The sequence below is a fragment of the Hyalella azteca genome, unplaced genomic scaffold (assembly GCF_000764305.2).
Source record: "Hyalella azteca isolate HAZT.00-mixed unplaced genomic scaffold, Hazt_2.0.2 contig11277, whole genome shotgun sequence".
NCBI classification, from domain to species: Eukaryota; Metazoa; Arthropoda; class Malacostraca; order Amphipoda; family Hyalellidae; genus Hyalella; species Hyalella azteca.
The window spans coordinates 383,646-406,878 of record NW_025941278.1 but is presented as its reverse complement, the minus strand read 5'-3'; the positions used below and the strand labels follow the sequence as shown (position 1 = coordinate 406,878).

Genomic DNA, 23,233 nt, shown 5'->3' with positions numbered 1-23,233 from the left:
GCCATTTGTTGTGATTAATTATACGCATTATTGCAAGGGCAAACGAGGCAGCTTTGACCTGATCTAGTCCTGATTATTTCTAGGATCAATATTTCACTCCTTATTATGTGGAATACGAAATCCATATTTATAATTGTTGTTTACAGCTGAAAAGTGCATCTATGAATAGAAGAAACCGTTATAGCTGTACCTTTAATTGAAGCACAAGGTCCCACTGAGGTTCATCACAAACGGCTGGGTTACAATTGCAGTAAAACGTACCTGGGTTTTATCACTGGAATTACGGCTGCGTTACAGCATCCTGCGTGTCGTCCAATAGCCGGTTGGACACGGGGTTTTACAGCTGCTGTGCAGTTGTAGGACGTGTTCCGTCTGTTATCCCTCCACAGCTCCGCTCCGGCGTCCCACTCAATATCCGCAACAGCTGCCGCAGCCTCGGCCGTGCTCCAAATCTCCTGTCCGGCGCCGCTGTTATCTGTTCTGGTGCGTCGGAAATTGCGATCCGAATTTTAGCCATTGCGCTCGTGACTCCAAGTTACAAGAGGTCGCATTTAAACCTTTAAACTTTTTTTAACGTCGTAGTCATATTTTTATTTAATCTACCATACCGTACGAATTTAACTTCCATGGCGCATAAAATACCTTATAAAGTTCAGTTAATTATTTAAGATTTTGCACGGCAATAATTTAATGAAGATTTTCCTATAATTTAGCCGACCGGAGTTTTGTAAGCAACAGCTCCCACTCGTCAATCATTTATGAAAGATTTTCCTTTGTAATACATCCAACTGTACTGCAACTGTACTGCAACTATACTGCAACGATAATGCAACAGTGCAACTGTACTGCAACTGTACTGCAACTGCACTGCAACTGTACTGCAAATGTACTGCAATTGTACTGCAACTGTACTGTAAATGTACTGTAACTGTGCTGCAACTGTACTGCAACTGTACTGCAAGTGTAGTGCAACTGTACTGTAACTGTACTGTAACTGAACCGTAACTGTACTGCAACTATACTGCAACTGTACTGCAACTGTACTGCAACTGTACTGTAACTGTACTGCATTTGTACTGCAACTGTACGGTAATTGTACTGTAACTGTACTGTAGCTGTACTGTAACTGTACTGTAACTGTACTGTAACTGTACTGTAACTGTACCGTAACTGAACTGCAACTGTACTGTAACTGTACTGTAACTGTGACTAACGGACTCTAAGTGTAGACGGCACGAGGCAGTCGCTCGCAGGGGTATTGGAAACCTCCAACCTGCGCCAGGCCTCAAGAGCTGCCTCCCTCTTTAGCCCTGGGTCCTCCTCCCTCCCCATGCCCCAGCAGAGGGTAGGGGCTCAGTCCCCCTCTGTTGCTCGTGCCCCCACTGCCATTAGCAATGCCCCCCAAATCCCCGTTTGTGAGGGGACCTCACTACCCCACGTCCCCTCTTTCCAGAAGCTCATTGCGTTCACCCAGCCGCCCGTCAACATTCAATTGACGACATTCCTCTTATGCGTAGGTGCGCGTTCTGACTCGCTCGACTTATTGCATTGTGACGTGTCCAGCGAAACTAATGTTTCTGCATTTAGGCCCCAAATTTTAACTATTTTTTCGCTTGTGACCTGTTTGCATGTTCATGAATTTATCATTGTGAAACAGATATCGGCTGGATATAAATCAATCTATTATAATTCATCATAGGGTTCCCTAAGAAGGCAATATAAATTTTACCCATTTGATTCTGTGATTACCCCTCAAAAGAATATTGTCAACATTTTCATAGTAGGTATTTCTAAATTAATTCATTGTTTTGAAGGAGAAATTGTACATTAAAACTCATTCTTATGTCTACGGTCGCTGCTACACTAATTTAACTACCTTGGATATTAATTTTATTTACGAATTACAGAATTTATAGAAATGTCATGTTTCGTTCTATCCAAAACATACTCGTGAAGATCTGGCACTCTTCGCGTATATCTCGCTGTTCAATGAATAAAAAGAAAACAGAAATGATAATTACGAAATAATTCGGCAGCTTTTGTATTCCAAGCAAGCACCATCAGATTTATGAAGTTGTGCTCACGATGAAACCCAAGTGTCATAATCAGATACCTAATCCTAGAATGTAATCGATTTTGAAATAAAAATCTCGGTGTTATCCATACAATCTAGCGCGTCTTATACGCAATAAAAAAGAAACTCAATAGAAAACAATTGTTAAAGGGTGTTGTTGATTGCTTTAACAATTGTTAAAGCAATCTGCCTCTTCGCCCACGCGTGTTCCGAGAAGGGAAGGAGTTCATGGAAATCTGAGGGCTTCAGGCGGATGGAAAAGGCTAAATCTGGTCCACACCTCAGCTGTGTCGCCTGAGCTCCGTCAATCTATGAGATTACAAATGATTTTCATGTGACTCATGTGACCTCATATGCATGTGACTCATATGACCTCATATGCATGTGACTCATGTCACCTCATATTCATGTGACTCACATGATCTCATATGCATGTGACTCATGTGACCTCATATGCATGTGACTCATGTGACCTCATATGCATGTGACTCATGTGACCTCATATGCATGTGACTCATGTGACCTCATATTCATGTGACTCATATGACCTCATATGCATGTGACTCATATGCCCTCATATTCAAGTGACTCATATGACCTCATATTCCTGTGACTCATGTGACCTCATATGCATGTGACTCATATGACCTCATATGCATGTGACTCATATGACCTCATATTCATGTGACTTATGTGACCTCATATTCATGTGACTCATATGACCTCATATTCATGTGACTCATATAACCTCATATGCATGTGACTCATATGACCTCATATTCATGAGACTCATATGACCTCATATTCATGTGACTCATTTGACCTCATATTCATATGACTCATATGACCTCATATTCATGTGACTCATGCGACCTCATATTCATGAGACTCATATGACCTCATATTCATGTGACTCATATGACCTCATATTCATGAGACTCATATGACCTCATATTCATGTGACTTATGTGACCTCATATGCATGTGACTCATATGACCTCATATTCATGAGACTCATATGACCTCATATTCATGTGACTCATTTGACCTCATATTCATGTGACTCATATGACCTCATATGCATGTGACTCATGTCACCTCATATTCATGTGACTCACATGATCTCATATGCATGTGACTCATTTGACTCATATGACCTCATATGCATGTGACTCTTATGACCTCATATTCATGGGACTCATATGACCTCATATGCATGGTACTCATGTGACCTCATATTCACGTAACTCGCATGACCTCATATGCATGTGACTCATGTGACCTCATATTCATGTGACTCATGTGACCTCATATGCATGTGACTCATATGATCTCATATTCATGTGACTCATATGCCTCATATTTATGTTACTCACATGAGCTCATATTCATGTCACTCTTGCGACAAAATATTCGTGTGTCTTTATAGACAATATATCCATGTGAGTTATTTGAATATAAATTTTTTAGCGTGACCCGGATGGCTTTATTTTATGTGACCGACATTAACATTGTTAAGAGGATCATTCTTCAGTGAGAAACATTTTTAGTTTTTAGTCCTGCTTCTCGCGCGTAAATCTCATCAGAGAAGTCTCCTCTCGTGGCCGAATTATGGGGAAGAATTTGCTTATTTATAATACTATATATAATACTATGATAAATGCCTGCTAATAATACTGCTATCATACTATAATAAAGACCACATATTAATATTCACAGCAATATTTTTGCGGCTTTTTCTTAAAAAGTTTGTTGTATTTTACACTGAAATGTTCCGTTTTTAGCGTATTTTCTCATTTATGGAGAAAATGCACTATTGCGCTCGCCATGTCCGTCTGTCTGTCCGTCCGTCCGTCTGTCCGTGACCTCAAGTTTTCGTCGACGAGAAAATGCGCTCTCTGTCACTCACTGCAGTGAGTACTGAGTTATATTTATTTTTTAATTTGATGAATTTAACGGAAAGGTCAAAATATATTCCCACAATTCAATAGGACTTCAATACGATGATCCAATTACATTATTCAATGTACTTACGGAAACAAAAATTGCAACGCAATGGTGAAGTCAAGTTTTGCTACGTCAACGAGTACTTACTCTTCATAAATAGATTATTAATGAAATAATGAATTTTCATGCATAATGAATGTAATATAAAAAGAATAATTTCGTCCTGAGATCTGCAGCCCACGTCTGAGGCGGTCGACGATGCGGGGGTCCCGTGGCCCCCACCAGGGGGGGGCGCTGGGGGGCGCCAGCGCAGCTTTAAGCGCTCGCAAATACCAGCGGCAGCAGCGGTGCTGGCAGCGGCAGCAGCGGTGCTGGCAGCGGCAGCAGCGGTGCTGGCAGCGGCAGTGCAGCAGCGGTGCTGGCAGTTGCAGCAGCGGTGCTGGCAGTTGCAGCAGCGGTGCTGGCAGTTGCAGCAGCGGTGCTGGCAGTGGCAGCAGCGGTGCTGGCAGCGGCAGCAGCGGTGCTGGCAGTGGCAGCAGCGGTCCTGGCAGCGGCAGCAGCAGCAGCAGCGGTGCTGGCAGCGGCAGCAGCAGCAGCAGTGCTGGCTCGTGTGTTGACAGCAGTAGCAATGATCATTAATAGAAATTTTTTTACCTGTTCGCCTCTCAATTCCTGATTCGTGAGTTTGCCTTGCACTCTCAACGATTTTGTTTATAAGTATATTGACGAAAACGCCTCAAAACGAATTCAATCGCAATTAATTTAGTAATAAACAACAACATCAACAGCGTCAAGAACTATGAGATCAAAAACAATATCACTAAAAACAGCAACACTAACAGCGACATCAAAACAACATCCATAACAACAGCAACACTAACAGCGACATCAGAAACAACATCCACATCTATATCAGCAACTATGTATTACGTCATATTCGTTATCATTGATGGCGCGTGCTGAGGATGTCGCGTAAACCCATCGAACCTATGCAATCGATTGCGAATCTAATTCATAACACCACGTGCGAATATTGACCATTTTACGTGTGTGTGTTTACCACTCCACGTATAAATATTTGCCACTTCACGTGTGAGTGTTTACCTCTCCGTATGTGTTTACCACTAAACTTGCTAGTGTTTACACTCCACCTGCGATTGTTTACCACTCCACGTGCATGTGTTTACTACTCCACGTGCTCGTGTTTACCAATCCACATTCTAGTGCTAGTGTTTATCAATCCACATGCGCATGTTTACCACTCCAAGTGCGCGTGTTTACATCTCCAAGTGCGCGTGTTTACCATTCCACGTGCTCGTGTTTACCAATCCCCATTCTAGTATTTATCATTCCACATGCGCATGTTTACCACCCCAAGTGCGCGTGTTTACCACTCCAAGTGCGCGTGTTTACATCTCCAAGTGCGCGTGTTTACCACTCCACGTGCGAATGTGTACCACTCCACGTGCTCGTGTTTACCAATCCACATTCTAGTGTTTATCATTCCACATGCGCATGTTTACCACCCGAAGTGCGCATGTTTACCACTCCAAGTTCGCGTGTTTACCACTTCACGTGCGAGTGTGTACCACTCCACGTGCTCGTGTTTACCAATCCACATTCTAGTGTTTATCATTCCACATGCGAATGTTTACCACTCCAAGTGCGCGTGTTTACCCTTCCATGCGCAGTATTGCACCTCCCAATGGCCGACACAAGCTCTGCCTCCAATACTCTGAACTGTTGGGATTGCCGACGGGTTTCGCAGTAAATATTGACTGTCTCGACAATAATTATTATTGATAGGTTGCGTAGCCATGCCTCCTTGCCCTGTTGATCTAGGCAAACACCAGGTGCTTGGATAATTTTGTAAATTTATTTCTCTTCAAGAAGACAGAAATACAAGATGAAATCAAACACTATACTGACACGGCACCAGTAAACCTGAGATTTTATTAGCATTTTTCCTGGTAAGAAATGAATCAGCAAACAACAAGAGATTCAAGCCGTTTTGCGTATTAAATTCCCGGCTTATTTTGTGAAATTAACATGTGGCAAATGATTTTTTTAGTTTTCGCCAGCCTAGCTAGCTTAATGTAGGCTGGAGCTAATTTTCATCAAAGCACCACACTTAGTCATTTCAATGGATTTTATCTTCGTTAAACCTAGTATGCTAAATCCATCAATGCTGTCCATATATGTCCTCTGTTAAATTATGTTTTGCCACCAGTTAATAACTAATGAATAACTTTTCAATGGGTAAATTCAAGCACAGCTTATTTAGTGATTACTGCACCCGATTAGCAATTATTACCGAACCTGAAATATTTTCTAAAAATTACTTAGATTTTGAACACACAAAGTTTTGGTGCGTATAGAGAGGGCTTTGTTCACAAATGGAGCTCTCTTTCCCTACCGCAATTCTCGGCCTATGTTCAACAACAAGCTAAAGTTGGCTTCATCAAGCCAGATATGGCATCACTTGCCGCTAACGGCATAAGCCGCCTACAGCTGGCCTCAGCTCTCATTAAGCCCAATGGCCATGCTGTAAATTATCTCGCAAATAATTTCCGCTTGCTTAATGTTTCTTCTTTTGTTTCAATCCACAATTACATAAATATCAAAGCCAAAGCAATTAGTTTTATTTAGGCTCAGGTTAAATTTTTAGACGTACAGCGAAATCACATTTCATGGACAGTTTAAATGTAATAAATCATCGTAAATTTTTCATTTGGTGAATTGTACTCTGTTCTTAATTAAGGTTCATGCAGTGATATTTCTACAAGGTTGCAACCGCTGAATTCCGTACCTCGCAAATTGTAATCAAAGCAATAAAATTTACCGTCGCATTATCAAATTTTGTCATAGGTTATTAAGTAACTAATAACTTTCTTTTTAGTAATATACGTACAAATTACGGCTGAAATGCTTAAACCTGTAAGGATAATTGATCATACCATCTCGGTTAATTCAACTCGCAACGCCCGTATTTTCTTGATGACGACAAATTCTTCACACAAATAAAAACTTCCAACAGCGCGCGAGTTTTACGTCTGGAAGGAATTTTCTATTTTCAAAGTTTTTAGTTCTATTTTTGTTTCTGAAACTTCCATCTTCCTAATTAGCATTTACGTGGAGCTTGTCTTATATGTTCAAAATAAATTTAAATGTTTTTGTGTGATAAGCTGAATGCAAGTTGAGCGAAAGTCGTTCTTCATTTGTCCTTATAATTCTTTCACGCCTACCGCCATTATTTTTTATTGACTGCTATTTTAATAATTTTTGAGAATAAATGTAGTTGAAAATGAGACAGATTTTTCCTTACTCGTAAATTTTCCTGAAAGAAAATAAATTTCTATTTATAGAGCATTTTATCAGTACGAAACTAATTCTTAATCGATTCTTTAGAGTCGATTAGCTCTGAGAACCTTCAATAAAACATAGTATGACGATATTCATAATACTGCAAGCTTACACATCCGTTTTATTCCTAAATTTGAATAATATTTGTCCGCAAATCGTCAGAACCTTTCAGGTAATACTTCACTTAATCAGTAAAACTAAGCTCCACCGATCAAATCTACCATAGCCAATCAGCTCATTTTTCGAATATTCATAGATTTTTCATAAAAATTGGCCTCGTTCTCTGAGCATTGATCGGGCGACCAGGTCTGATTTTATATGCTGTAATAAAACAGCTTTAGGAGCTTCACGGCGACAGCTTGGGTTCTTTTGTCGTCGTGTCGTCCTGAGCCATAGTCAGCGAGAGGCCTTCCTGTCCTGACGCAGCTGACGGCTGATTTTGGCGCAGTGCTCTGCGAATCTAAAGTCTTCTTTGTCCAGTCCCAACCGTCGATGAAATTGAATTTAGCCGTGAGCAAGGTCTTGTGATTGCCTCAAGATTCTTCGAAGCGTTTACAAATGGCTTATATGTTGTTATATTTTGCACATTGGCAAGAAAAAATTCAAGCAAAGATGAGTTTTAAAGATTCAGATGATTATTGCGTTGTTGAGTAAAATTAATTGCATCTTTTTCGGGTCTTTACTGTACGTTTCGGATATATTGACAAAGTCACCATTACATACTGTACATTTCAAATTTACGTGTAATTTTCTAAGGCAATAACTTCATACTTCATTTCGTATCGGGAAATCGCCTCCAACTTTCACAATAAAACAGCACTACTAAACGGATTTTTCACATCGACTTCATGACGAGAAAGCCGTCTTCTTCCAACAGTTAAAGAGACGCCGCAGTGCCGTGACTCGGTGGTGCATTTGTCAGGGTTTCCCTTATTTTTCCCTTTGGCCTCACATGGACAGGACAGCTGTTTTGTCTGGTGTGATGGCCGCACCTGCATGAATATTGTTTAGGCGCCGCTTCGCTTCTCCCGCAGCCGTCGGAAGCAGTCACGTCAAACGAACGATAACGTCGTCGGCCTCATGCAGCCAGAAATGCAGGGAAGAAAGTCTCTGCATGTCGACTGACCTATTTGCATGTAAAATGTCATGTAAATATTATTGCCACGCAAATTTTGTTAATCCTTAGAACTTTTGCCACCGAACCTGGCTGGAAGAAAAATAAGGTCTTAATTTCTAACCCACCCGATTTTTATGTTGAGAATAATATACGTCATAAATTTCAAGCATTAAGCGATATGAACTCTCAAACCAGTTGTTATGGAGAAAAAGCTGGAAAGCAAACAATGAAAAATCCTGATGTTATGCAGGGAAAAAATCTCATTTAAATTATTTATGCTTACAACACAAACAACTTTATAAAGCAAAACTTCGATGCGCATCACTTCAACTTTAACGCAGAGAAGAAACGACTGTCACTTTGTGATTTTGTTACCAGCATGCAATGTAGCTAATTTAAAACTTGTACTGAGTCTGGTTTCGTAATGAAGTATATAAATCATGTTTTATTTGTATCGCTCATTAAACATCAGTACGATCACTTTTATGTGAATTTCACAAAAAATTCGTAATTTTCTTTCTGATTAAATAATTCCAAGCTTGTCCACACTCTTGATCATACGATCGGCCGCCGTGTAAAAGAGCAGCAGTGAATTGATTCGAGGGGGGCAGCGCTAAAAGAGCATTTGCATATTGATAAGGCTAGACCTGAGCCAAACTAATGGCGACAGAATCGCACCTGCTAACATGGTTGCCTGGTGTCCTTGCCAAGCACTAAACCAATTGCCTACAAGAGCTCTCGACACTTCGACTTCAAGGCTTATTGGCAGCTGCCAGCGAACACGCGTGAGGGCTATCACAAGTGTGTCACCTCGAAGTTATTACAAAATTTAATATCGGTAACTATTCAATTTTGTAATGGCATAAAAATTGTGAAAATTTTTCACATGATTAGCCCGTAAACCTCTATTTACTTCAATACGAATGCCACCATGACTTAAGTACCTCATCAATCGTAAGATATCATTATAAGTTTGCTTTTCAAATAAAGGGTGATACTTTGATTTCGTAGCCAATTCAGGGGCGGTTGTAAATCTAGCTATCACACTTTATTTCAGAACATTTTGCTAATTTTTCAATTGATCAATTTTGATTTATCAAAAGCCACCAGCAAAGCGAATTAATACATAAGTGGTAACACACATCGAATGATTGAAGTCTAATGAAAATTTTAAAATATTACTTCACAGAGGCGCCTCAACGCGAAATTGTTTCGAGGGTTGCGAAATTTTCAAAACCATGATAAAACTATGATAAAAATTAACTTGTTTCAGTGATTTGCACATGAAAATACTTCGATTTATTTGGACTCTCATTTAATTTGTAATTTTCAAATACCATTAGCTTTTTCCTTCGAAATTTTCAAACTCATCATAAATAAATCGCCTGTCAGTCTTCATGTCGCTGACGTTGATTACTTCTCTTCAAAGGCCTCATCCGAACGCTAAATCCTAACCGCATCAAAATTCAAGGCGAATTTATCAAATTAATCAAAATGCGGACGACGGACAGTTCGAAATCCATTATAAAGTACATCAAGGTTAATATTATTTATCGTTTTTTCCCGTCTGTTACTTACCCTTAATTTTAACGTTTACATTTGAAACTCTGAGCTGAAATATTAGGTAAATTGAATCAGTAAAGGTATCTCTCTGATTACACTTACATATGTAGATATGTCGATAAAGTCTTAAATGCAATTTGGTAGTATTTTAAGCCATATTGGAAGCAAGATGTGTTTTCTCCCTCAGTTCTAGACAGCAGGTAACAGCAATGATTTTTCTTAAACTTCGAACTCGTTAAGAAATCGTCTCGAGCGGCTCCTGCTTTATGATTGAAGCCGAAAAATATAATAATTCTCCAGCAATAAAGAACGCTGACCGTTTGTTGGAAGTACCTAACATTATGAGAGCTGTTTTACGTAACACGTGTGAATCATTATTATTATTACGTTAAAACCTCGCTATATTATCATTATTGGAACGAAATATCTATTTCACTCAGGAATCAATATCTTTAAAAGTGAGCCTCTCTCCTATAAAGGATCGCCCAAGTTCGTTCCTGAATTGAACGATTTGACAGTTTAATGATAATTTAAATCAGCTGTTTCCTATGGAATGTACCTCATGAAATTTTTGGCGCGTGATTACAACATTCATTCCCCGACTATGCCAATTTATTTTTAATGGGTATACGTTCGATGATAGCAATGGTCGAACTATTAACTATTTAGTAGATATGAATGACGATTATGTAGTTGGGAATCTTTCTACTCAGAGACGTTTTAAGTAGCATCATTCCTGTGCTACAGGCCACCCCACTCACTGTATCTGGATGAGGTTCACTTCGTTCAATCGAGCTGCTCCGAATTTTTAGCTAGTGCGAACGATCTCTCCTGCGAGTGACGTCGTATATGGCAGAGTTGATCAGTATCTGTAGAATTCATGGATTCTCGTAGGATTTGAAAGGCCATCATTTCGTTAGAGCTTTAGTGCAAGTACCAATCACTTGGAGGACTTTCGCTACTTTTTATGGATGAATATGTAGTAAGTAAGTAGTAGTAAAATTTGTCTTGGCCTTGACCATTAATTTGGTTCGTGATGGATGATTCCTGATTTTCGGGTGGTAGATTTATTACATGTGAAGTGGGAGCTCGTGTCTTCTAACCCATTATTTCTTCCTAATTCCAGAAAAAACGATTGAGGCATTATTAAACATCTCAAATTACCTAATTTTGACAGTGAAGGATAACATGTGAGTTTTGTACAAGTAACTGAAATATTGAGAGGAAGTAACAGCGAGAAATATTCACTTTTTATACTTACTACTTTACGCTTTTAAATTTTTCGAGCTCTTCTTAACTTTTTCTTTGCGAAATAGACCTTTCTATTTCCATAAGTCTCTGGTAATGCAAAGATCTAAGAACACTTAAAAACCGTTGACTGAAAGCTGTTCGCCTTTTCTCATGTTCAAGATTTTATCGCTTATAAAAGTATCTTTAGAATTCTATTGACTGTAAATCTTAAATTGTGGCTGTATTATGACGTTTATTTTTCAGCTATCTATTTGAGGATCTTGAATTAAATCTACTAAAAAATTAATTTTATAGAAAATCACATTTTTGTTCAAGAAATAATTCTAGAAATAAGGGACTGATACGTATCACCAGTAGAAAAGAAGGATCAATCGCCACCTTCATTTGGTCTGTAGACCTTGAGCTTTAATTTTGTGATTATTTGGATTAGTAAACTGGGATAAGCGTCCATTTTACCATTTGTGCTCCTTATGTAGGATATATCGTGTTTGATATGTCGCGTTGTATGTTGGCACAAAATTTTTATGCAATTATTTCAAGTTTTGTTCTTTTTAGGTTCTAGAGCTGTGCGCTTGCTTAATGTATGCAGAGAATAATTGTCATTTGTCTTCCCAATTTTGGGGACATGTTAGAATGTCATGTATGACTGCCACAATTAATTACATTTTGTTTTGTCTTCCATCTGAAGGTATCCTCGAAAAGAATGGTAAGGATGACCAATATGTCCAGCTGTTATCGTATTAGAAAATTAAAGACTCTTAGAACGCCGCCCGGCTTCTTGTAGGTGGGCAAACAGAGCTGGTGTTCCATGTCAAGTTCATAACACCATCATATCACAAAAAAAATCTTATATATAAATATATTTGGAAACATTTACAAATTCAAAGTTTTAAGCCCAATTTCTGCCGAAGGAACAGAGGAATTTAATTAGTTGTCGATGGATCTTAAAATTTTGGACCGGAGATGAGGCACAATTGAGAACAGAAATGTTCTGTTTTGCAGTGTAAAAATTTACTTTTACGACTAAAAGCTTTTAGAGGATGTCAGTGATTTATGTCACTCATTCGAGCCGTTGATTTGAAGCTCAAAGAAAATATATTAACTCGCATAAAAACCGAAAATTCAAAATTGTCAGGCGAGCTAAGTCCACTGACCAAATATTCAAGTCTAAAATAATATTGTTCTCTGCGATTTCCTTTTAAATATTGACGTACTGATTAAAAACATTATATTCCGGTTTTTTGCACGGCGATCTCCATCTCTCTCCACGAATATTTAAGACCAGCTAACATTAAAACTTTTCTCTGGCTCCTAAAATTTATGGACACATGAAAACACCAGCTCTGTCGCCTCCACTCTCATAGAGCTTCTTCACTTGTGCACTCGTAAGGCTCAGCTCTTAAAACAGCCTATAGCTCTGGAATGAAATCTGCATCGAATGACTTGCTTTGACTCAAAATAAGAGTAGTTCTACGCTGTTCGAAATAACGGTGGAAAAATGGTATGACCGGCATTCTAGTGGCCGGTCGCACCGTGAAAAAAAAAACTGTTCCGCCGTTTTTTCAAGATGGTATTGGTTTCTTTTGTTAAATTAAAAAAAACGGCGACATTGCGTTTTTTCACGTACCTGCTGGTCATTAAAATGCCGTTAAAACCATTTTGCGGCCATTTTTCGAACAGTGTAGGAGTTATAAAAGCAGGTGCATGAATAATCTCCCCGCAGAGATATGCTCCTGAAAAACTTCATGCTGTTTCAATTCTTATCTCGATTAAAATCGAAAGCACCGATTGAGGAATCTTATTTGTAAAATAGATTACTATCAATAATTATTGCTAAATAGAGTTTTAGTGCAATTAGGTTTTTTAGAAATTTAGACATAGAAATTAACGACTGTGCACTGTTAATTGTAGAGAAATGTAGCGCTGCGAAAAATTCATAATTATGATCCCACTTATTTTTCATGAAGTACGGAACATCAATGTCTCTAAACCAGTGCTAAACTTTTTTCATTGGCAGAGTAAAATTACTCCTGTTGAAGCATAAATAAATTCTTATTCATCTTATTTCAATGCAAAATCTTTATTCTGTAAACCACACTAACTTTATATATGTTTTCGAGCAAGTTCTCTTCAATTTTGGGTATTTGTTCGAGCAAGTACTCTCTAACTTTAAAAACATATTCGAGCAAGTTCTCTTTAACTTTAAAAACATATTCGAGCAAGTTCTCTTTAACTTTAAATATTTGTTCCAGCAAGTTCCCTGTCATTGAAAGATGTGATTTGCTGGACACACATTCTGTCCCATGAAAATAAAATATCAACCATCATTTTTATTTACAATCATATTGTGAAGAATGAAAATTGTCCGTTACTGGAACATCTTTATCGCGAAGCATTGAGCTGGAAGTCGATAGCACACGCGGCTCAAGGTCTGTCGCCGGGAGTCGCGTTGTCGAGTCGATGCAATGCAATGACGTAAATTTATTACAGTCTCCTGGAAAGTTATAACAGATAGTATGAAAATAGTTGTCATGTGAGCAGTCTTCTCAGAATATTTTGAATGTGGTTCATTTGAAAAATTTATCCGCGCGATTCTTCTCAAGTGATTAAAAGAAAAGTAATAAATTAAAGTGTAGATTTCATGTTCTGATGACCATGTAGTTAAATGAAAAATGTGAATGTAACCAATTTATTATTGTTGTTCTCTGTTGCTTCTCTGTTCATATGGCTGAAGTCGTGCAATGAATCTTTAGTGTTCCTGAACTTCATTATCACGAGTAACATCGCATGCCTTCCGCACTTATCCTAAAGTGGCCCGATACTGTAAATGAATACTTGCACACCCCCAAAGACCTATAATCCTTATATGTATCTACTGTTCTAAACTTGTAAGTTGTTTATTAGCTGAAATCTAGGAAAAGTTTGATCTCATTCTGTACTTTCCATAAAATTGAGATCCGTTAGAATAAATCCATGTCTGTACCCACGTCCGCTATATAAACAAATAAAAGAACGCATGCAGCCCTTAAATTTTGAAATAATTACACAGAACAGAAATGTGGATCCAAAAATAAAAGGTCCACTAGAAATTCCTCGCGTTAGTCCTACATATATAGATGTCATATGAGATGATAGAGAATAATTCTTCAATTTATGTGAACACGAAGATAATCCTACGACGAGCCGAACTCTTGAAGTCTTGTGAAAATAAAGATAGTCTTCTGATGAGCAGAACTGTTGAAGTCGCTTGAAAAATAAGATAGTCTTCCGATGAGCAGAACTCTAGAAATCTTGGAAACAGGCAAGCCGAAAGTGTTCAGTCTTACCACTCAATGATTTAAAAAAAAAACACGCATCCCTTCTTGCTTCACTGGACGCACGATTTACGGCGCAGTCGTGACAGCGTGAAAATGTTCACTGCTTTGCCGATTGAATGGTGCGCTCCTGGGATCGGAACTTGAAAGATAAGTCGTCTAGTGGCCTGCGTCACTGAGGCGAACTGACTGACGGATGTGGGAGCTCAAGCTTTTTTCCGGCGTCAGACACCGGAATACATGGGCCAAGGAGACATCAGTCCGAACATGATAAATGATGGAGATTATCGCAGTTTCTATCTTAAAAAGAACTTAACATTTTAATAATTATTATTTAAGCATGGTATAAGTGATTCGAATTGTTGAGATTTCAAACAATACATTTTTAAACTTTAAGAGAAAATTTAGGCCTCTAGTACTATTCTGTTGTTTCAATATTAGTGCCCCAAAAAAATATTAAAATATATTTATATTAAAATATTAAAATTGACTATCAATATTAGTGGCCGCTCTTAAAACTGCGTAGACTAAATTTTACTACATGCTCAGTGGATGCGCAATGTTTATTTTTCAAAAAATGTTCCCTTATCTGCGAATGTCGCAATATCTAGAATTGTGTCTTCATATTTGTTTCCCTCCTCTAAAGCTCATTACACTTGGTGTTGATTGCGTACATAACTCATTTTAAGTTGTGCATTTGAGTCTCTATAAATTACAGCTTGTTTTGCGGTTAGCATTTATATATCCTTCTTTATCTACCTAATCTTCCTATGAGATTTCAAATGCAACCCAGCTTATTATTATAGACAGCATTATTTTTAGAAGTTTGATTTGAAGAGGACATTATATTATATGTTAATTTTCTCGTTATTTCCTCGTGTCTGCTTTGAGATAGAATATTTAAATAAATATTCTGCAAAATTGAAATAAAATAAAATTCTTATATTATTTCATCGTAAACTGACTTTGTTACTGGACGATTACGAGAATTATTCTTGTTTCGAACGATATGAGTGCATCTCTAACTGACCATTTAACGTAACTTTCTTTCTCATATTTTAGTGTAGCGTGTAACTCTACCCTGGCACTTATTTTCCGAGTTTAAACTTAATTAAATCTATATAAATCATTGTAGCAATTAGGTTTGATTCAACATATTTCCCTAAGTAATCAATCAATATTACCATTATACCTATGATTATGCCCTGTTTTTATTCCTAAACTTTCGCACAATAATGGTCTGCTTTTGCACCTGTGGGAAATGAATGACACCATTAGCTTGTACTGTTGAATCTGTAGAACTTGAGTCGACTCATTTTTTGAACTCAGAAAATTTTCAATATTTTTTTAAATTAGTCGTCAATCTTTCTTGGTAGATCCGCTACTCATCGACCTGCACATATGAACTTTATTCTAAAATTTATAAACTGCTTGCAGATCGGCAAGGCATTTTGAGGGATAGATTATCTTCAAAAATTTTTGGTGTCCCGGTGTCATAAATCCCGTCATATCAAATGGTATTAATTGACAATACTTAATTCAATGTGTGCCAGTAGTAGAAAAGACTAATACAATCCAACATTTCATACTGAGCATGGATGTTCTATTTAGCTTGGATTCAAAATTAAAAATATTCATCATTATTTCAAATTAAGCTCAAATGTACCGATTTAAGAATCATATTTCGTATACTGTCATTTCTCTTGGTTTTACAACGCCTTGCTAATCTTCCACTGAAAATAAATTTCGTGGATACGCACCCAATCAGCACCAGGATACGCACCAATCATAACTATGCACCCAGTGTGGTGCGTAGTTATGATACGCACCCAATATACGCACCCACCAATCATAAGATACGCACCCAATCATTTTGTTGATACGCAACAATCATAACTACGACACCAGGTTTTAAACGCACAAAAAACTTTGGTAAATAATTGTAGGAGTGTGCATGTTAACAAATTTTAGACCCCACTCCTATATAGCGCAATAAACTTTCCTACATCTTTATCATCTTTATTGACTTATAGTTAAACATCATTTTCCTTCTGGACAGCCTCCATCCACCCTCATCTATACCATTTACAACCAAAAACAATCTCTTAAACCAACGATCATTTCATTAATTTTCTAAAGTGACTTCTATCATTCACCCCACCTTGTCCATCAGAACCTGATTACCATGTATTAATTTTATAATGCGCTTACTAAGTTCCATGTTCTCAAAAATCTGAATGAGGAAAAAATTCATTATTTTAATGACATAAGCTTATCCCCTGTAAAAGTATTTGCGTTTAGTACCAACGAGTTTTAGTTGTGCTTCCACTCTATTAATAATTGTACACATTTTGCCTTTTTCTTTACTTAAAATCATATTTTAAAAATTTCTTCAGATTTCAAACTGACTTATAAACGAATGTAATTAATTTCATTTATATATTTATTGCTTTAATTTTATCACATTTCTAACAAATAAAACAGGTTCCATATCACTTTACCGTTATAATCTTTTACAATAAGAGTCATTGGTATGCATGCGATTGAAAGAAAGTGATATACTTCCAATTAGCTTGCGTGCGCAACAAACCTGCAATCACATTCTGCGTTGCAAAATTTCATTAATTTAATGGAACTTGATCATTAACCTATTTGCATTTATGGCACCTGAAGTTTGTGGTTAAATCAGAAAACGTTTCCCATCTTCTATCTTTTTAATTTGAGTTTCGACACGTTAATTTTTATTCATCAACAATAATTTGCCAACAAGAATTTTCCAACACGCTCCATGTTTTTGCCAAGATGCTTCGACATATTTTACTTTTCTATCGACAACTACAATAACTCGTTCACTAATTAATTGTACACCAGAACTCCCGCTAATATATTACTTGTCACGTTCTCATTATTGCTATTCGATAATTATTTATACTTACTAAGGTGTTTTAAAACCTATTAACTATTTATTTAAGTTCTCTCTCAGCAACTCCATGGACAGAAAAGAGAAATTAAAGAAGTAAACGATGGTAAGACGATGGAACTCTAAATTTATTTCCCTTGCTTAGAGTCTTCAGAGAAGTTTTCGGTAGCTGTTGGGCACATTTTAGAATTACATTGCATTTTTTCGTGCAGGTGATCCGCTGATAGAACTTCGAGCGAACGTAACGAGCGGCAACTACTGCAGCAAACGGGTGCTAGACTTCGGCAACGGGGGCAACGGGCCCATATCCTACGCCTCCAGAGACGTCCTGTGCGGGCAACAGAAACATCCTACCGAACGATGTTTGGTAAATTTATTGAATAAATTATATGTTATAATTGTTTGACGCTGATTAAATATTCATCCAAACGACGACTGGAATACATATTAAAAAGAATCAATTTGTTATGCATTAGATAACTGAATATATCGCAACTTGTGATACCTAGTCTGAACTGAACATGAGTAAAACATGTATTTACTTATTATTTTATGTCATATTGACTCGTAACACAAGCTTCTGAAACTTTGTCAGAACTGAACTCATGAGTAAAGCTTTTATTAACTCATATTTAATTCAGTATTGGTGTTGCAGCTCGAGGAGATGAGTGGTGCAGGGCTGCTGTGTGAGTGGGCCGGGCGGTGGGAGGTGGTGGGGGTGGCGGTGGCGGGGACAGGATGCAACACGGGGGCGCGCCCCCGCGTCTACGACGACGTTAATCCCACCGCCGTTAAATGGATCAAAATGACGATAGCGGCCTTTGCCAAAGAGTCTGTATAAGCCTTAATCTCTTAACCTTAGTTCGCTACGTTGTGACGCGTTCATCATAATCTTAAACCAAAACGAGCATTCCGTTCCAACAAAGATTAGTGAATCGATTGAGATTTGCTCAGCTATTTTTTTTTCTGAAATATCTTTTTAGTTATTGGTCATACTATAATAGCTGGATATATTGTAAACTATCACCGTTTGTGCGAGTGGCGAAAGATTAATTTCTTTCTAACGTTTATTTTTGTGCTCATGTGAATATTATTTGTCTACATGAAGTTTCCTATGATGCTGATCTGATCTATTTCTGTATTTGGGAAGTCTATTAATCCTAAGTAAGTCTATTTTTATGAAAGGTGGAGGTACAATCACTGAGCGTTATTCTGGCGCTAGTCCACGCACAGATACCGAGTCGTTAACTGAGAACTGTAGGAATCAACTGAACCTTTCGAAGGAGTAACCAACTATAGGCAGGAGATCAGTTTGGCATTGCATGTACACTGGACTAGTAATGTAGGTTTGCATCGCACTTCGGGAACGACCGACTGTAGTAAAACGAATGCATTCCGCTGTACTCATCACCAACACCTCGAAACCGGACAAACAAAATTCAGTGAAATGCACGTAACACATAAAGTTGTTACATGTGCCCTCAATGCCGCAGAAAATTTGTCAACAGAACTTGAAAATGCCTCCCAAGAAGAGAGGAAATCGTCCTCCCAAAACAACAAGTAAATACTATGATGGAAATTCAACTTATTTAATTGAATACTGAAATGAAATGTTTTTTTTTTTATGCGTTGAATGCACACTTTTGTCGAATAACTTGAAATTATGTTGTTCCTTATTTGCAGGAACATAATAGGTATATAACTTTTGAATGTTTTCTTTATAGCAAAACTTCCGAATACCTAACATCGTCTCATCCCTTGAATTCATGGACAATTTCAAAATTTTCTTCTTCATGTGGCTGTGTAAATTCATATCTATTGAATATTAAGATTTTTAATTTTTCTTCATTTTGACCGTCGTAAATTTTTCTTAATATAAACTGTTTCCTATTCACAATTCGATAATAAGTAATTTATTATCGAATATTGAATATACTCGATGACGAGTCAAGCACAAAGTTTCATCCTCTGCACCGGATTTGTCATTTCAAAAATTCAAACTGTAGCGAATAAGGCAATCTGCAATCTACATAAGCAATTGCGATTACGGAAAAATTGCGGAAAGCTGTTTAATCTGATTAAACTAATCAGATTAAACTATAGACTAATTAAATTGCGGAAAGCTGTTTAATCTGATCTGACGCTGTGCTATCAGAACTTTATTAAGTACATGTAGCGTCCCAAATACACGTAGCGGCCGATTTCTCGTCTATGATCGGAAAGTTTAATTTGAAAACACGTCAGTGATTGGCTGGTGGAGTTTCTTTTTTGAATACGGCCGCTGTGATTAAGAACATCATTAGTGGTCGGTGAAAAATCAGATAATGAAGTTGTACATGCAGTACTGGTTCCAAATTATGGTATTGCAAAGCAGTGAACAAACTGTAGGTTCTATAGATCTTAAGAGTGTTAACGATTTGAAACAAACTTTTATTATGCTACATTAGATGTTGAGAAATCTCATTGAAATTATTTAAAACTGCTTCTTTTCTTGGAACTGTATTTTTAGCACCCTCTGCGAGACAGCTTGGTATTATAAATCTAGGTACATTAAAAGTCTATCACTATTGAAAGAGCATGTGTGTGTAGTGAATGTTTATGCCACAATGTGCTGTAAATAGCAACCTGCAATGTAGCTTCATTACTATGATACTATAGATAATAAGTATAGAATTTAGCCAAGTAACACTCTAACATATCATTGTGACATCCTTCTGAACACTAATTGAATGATGAGCTCTGATTATGTTTGATGTTCTACAATGCAAAGGAGTAAATCATGCAAATTAGACTCCCATTTAAAAAAAACGTATATTAGACTCGAGTATCATAATTATCAAATACTGATAATTTAATACATTTTTATGAAAATCAACTTCATTCGACTACAAATTATTACATTTGAGGATGGTATTTCTTTTTTATGAAGTTTTTCACTTCATAGTTGCAGTTGAACATTATGCACATCAGTAACATAGATCGCACTATAGGATATCTAATCATTGTATTAAAGTGCATTTTCCATTAGAATCTTCCAGCAACTGGTCTTCCAACCAATTTAAATTGTAACATTTAATTATAAGTTTCCACAAAACTGTCTTACATGAATCTATTTTCTTCAAAAATTGTGTCGTACAATCGTGTTAAAATATTATTCGTTTCATTTGTGGTCGGCAGCGGGCTGTTGAGTAGTGTTCGCTGTTGATCAATCAACTTTTGAATGAAAATTCACACCTCCAATGTGAGGAATCCAACTGATTTCTCAACTAGAAACAATATGGAGGGTATTAAATAGAGCACCCTTTATTGATTAATCGTGTATTTTAATTCACTGATTATTGTTCAAAATCTTCACAATTTCTAATTTTCAAAAATCTTTCAAATTGAAAATCTTGCTTGATGACCATGACCATCTAGAGTCTTGACGTAGATTTACTACAAGATGACCACTCGAACCTCTCTAATAGTACATTAATGTTCAGTGGAAGTATGATTCTATAGCGTAAAGTTAAGAGTTTCTTATGTCTTCAAGCACAGGCGTTAGAGACTCCTTCCGAAACACAATATAACAGGACTTCCAGTAATCTTATGTAAAATATCAAATGTTTTGCTGCTATCTTCTTCGCAGTTATGAAAGCATTGAAAAATCGAAAGAGGAATTATTTACAAAATATGACTGTCTTGTTCGTATACTGTAAAGTTAAACAACTGACAGGAAAATATTTGCGTAAATGTTTGGACTGGCCGTGACTCAAGCCAGCCTCGTTGGTATTAAGTAATTATTAATCGCTTTAGTAATCATTTGTACCGTCAAAATTCCCGATAAAATCTTCAACAAGAAGTTATTGATTGTCCCAAAGGGTGAATGCTCTAATTTTAGTAACCTACATAACGGGTTTGCCTTCATGATGCCCATGTCAGTTAAGAATGTTCTTTGTTTTCATATGGAACTAAACATTTTAATAAAGAAAACGGGAAATCGTGTGCATGAAATAATATGCAAAATTCTTTTAATTTACGAAAAATTTTTATGCTTGATGTGGTTGAGCAAAGTTAACTTGTTCCTAAATTTTCGAACCATTGTAATGATGAGAGCAACCGAAAAATCGTTCGGATTAAAAGCCAGGGTTTGTCACATTGCATGAATGACTTTAGATTCAATGCATGTGTACTCAAACTTGAAAATCTAAATTTCCGTTGAAAAGTTTCTTTAATCTAGTAAGAAATACTTATCAGAATGAAAACTTTAAGATAACATATCAGTAGATAAGCTTTTTAGTTTTTATCACTTATTAATGCTGCACAATTTTTTTTAGAACGAGCTTCGATCAGATCAGTTTTTGTGGCTGACTGAGTGGAAAACTACATGTCTTCCGATTTAGACCTTAAGACCAACCCATGTGTTATCAATTCAAAAATACTTCCATAGTCTAAACCTCAATGAAAATTGCATCCTCAAACATTTCTGATATTTTAGACATAAATTTTCATATGAAGATTATCATCGTAGCACAGAAATGCAATTTTGCTCGGGTGAAACTTCCGAATCCAGAAGCTTTTATTAATGTCTTCCATCTGCCGAATTGCAGATTACTTGTTACTAATCAGTAAGCTGCAAACCCGATCACAGCGTTGCAGAATCGCGCAGCAGAGACGAGCTCGGTTGAGAATAGCGGCAACAGTCCAATAGGAATCAAGTTGTGAAATGTTTTCTCGTTAAGCAAACTCTATCGTTTTTAATAAAAATGATTAATGAAAATACACTTATGTTGTGGGCAGAATTGATGGGTAAGCAGTTTTGTAAAATTTTCGGTTAAAATTCACATTGAGTAGTTAGACAATTTTAAATAAACTTGCACCGTATATAGCTCAGGCATTGTACTCGAATTAATTTTTGATCTGATTTATAATTTTACTATAACTTATCGAGATAATTAATTTCAGAATTTGTTTACAACGATAATTCAATGGCTTTTTAGTATTCCTATAATAACCACCACTTAACGCAAAGAGAAACATCCATTGCCATAATTAGAATTAAATTATTAAGAATTCGGAAGTATAGTAAGTCATTAGTGAAATTAATGCGACTTAACGAAGACAATTCTTAGTGGATTGCTGCCGAATGTAATAGATTACCATCGCAGAGATGCACAGGAGGTCATGGAATGGTTTGAACCGAATAAGCTCTGCCGCAAGTCGATTGTGATCGCCAGGCTGTTCCAGTGTGGGTTTGTTCAGATGTTTGACAGAATTTGACTCGGTATTCGAGAAATTAATTTTTTATGATATTTTCAAAAATTAATACTAATCACGATTTTAATATTACTGTTCATCTCAGAGAGGAACTAATTATACAGAAAAATTGTCAATCAAATAGAAATCATTTAGTACGTTTCATTTCATGTTCAAATGACGATAGTTGTTTACCTTTCTAATATTTAATGGTTGATGTTAAATCTATATCATGTTAAAATTTCCCACTAATTATTTACAAATATTTAACATATCAGAAATATTTACAGTTATTAATTAACTTGATGATTGCGATAATGTATTAATAAATCATAAGCAAAAAAGCGATAATCAACTAAGTATCTAAGTATCTTCAAATTTTACCTTTTTCTAACAATTAATACTTTAGTAAACCTTGTTTACTTATCGAAAAATTTTAGCTGCACAAG

General features: G+C 36.8%; 1 protein-coding gene across 1 annotated transcript in view; it reads left to right on the top strand.

Annotated features, from left to right (window-relative positions):
- Nucleotides 1–20,390, top strand: part of LOC108678779 (atrial natriuretic peptide-converting enzyme) — a 111,687-nt gene extending 91,297 nt beyond the window's left edge. Inside the window, exons 18-19 of the mRNA XM_047882783.1 lie at nt 17,762–17,916; nt 18,205–20,390. Of these exons, the coding sequence (XP_047738739.1) occupies nt 17,762–17,916; nt 18,205–18,390 (341 nt within the window). The 3' untranslated portion in view covers nt 18,391–20,390. The remainder of the gene's footprint in view (nt 1–17,761; nt 17,917–18,204) is intronic.
- Nucleotides 20,391–23,233: the final 2,843 nt, after the last annotated feature.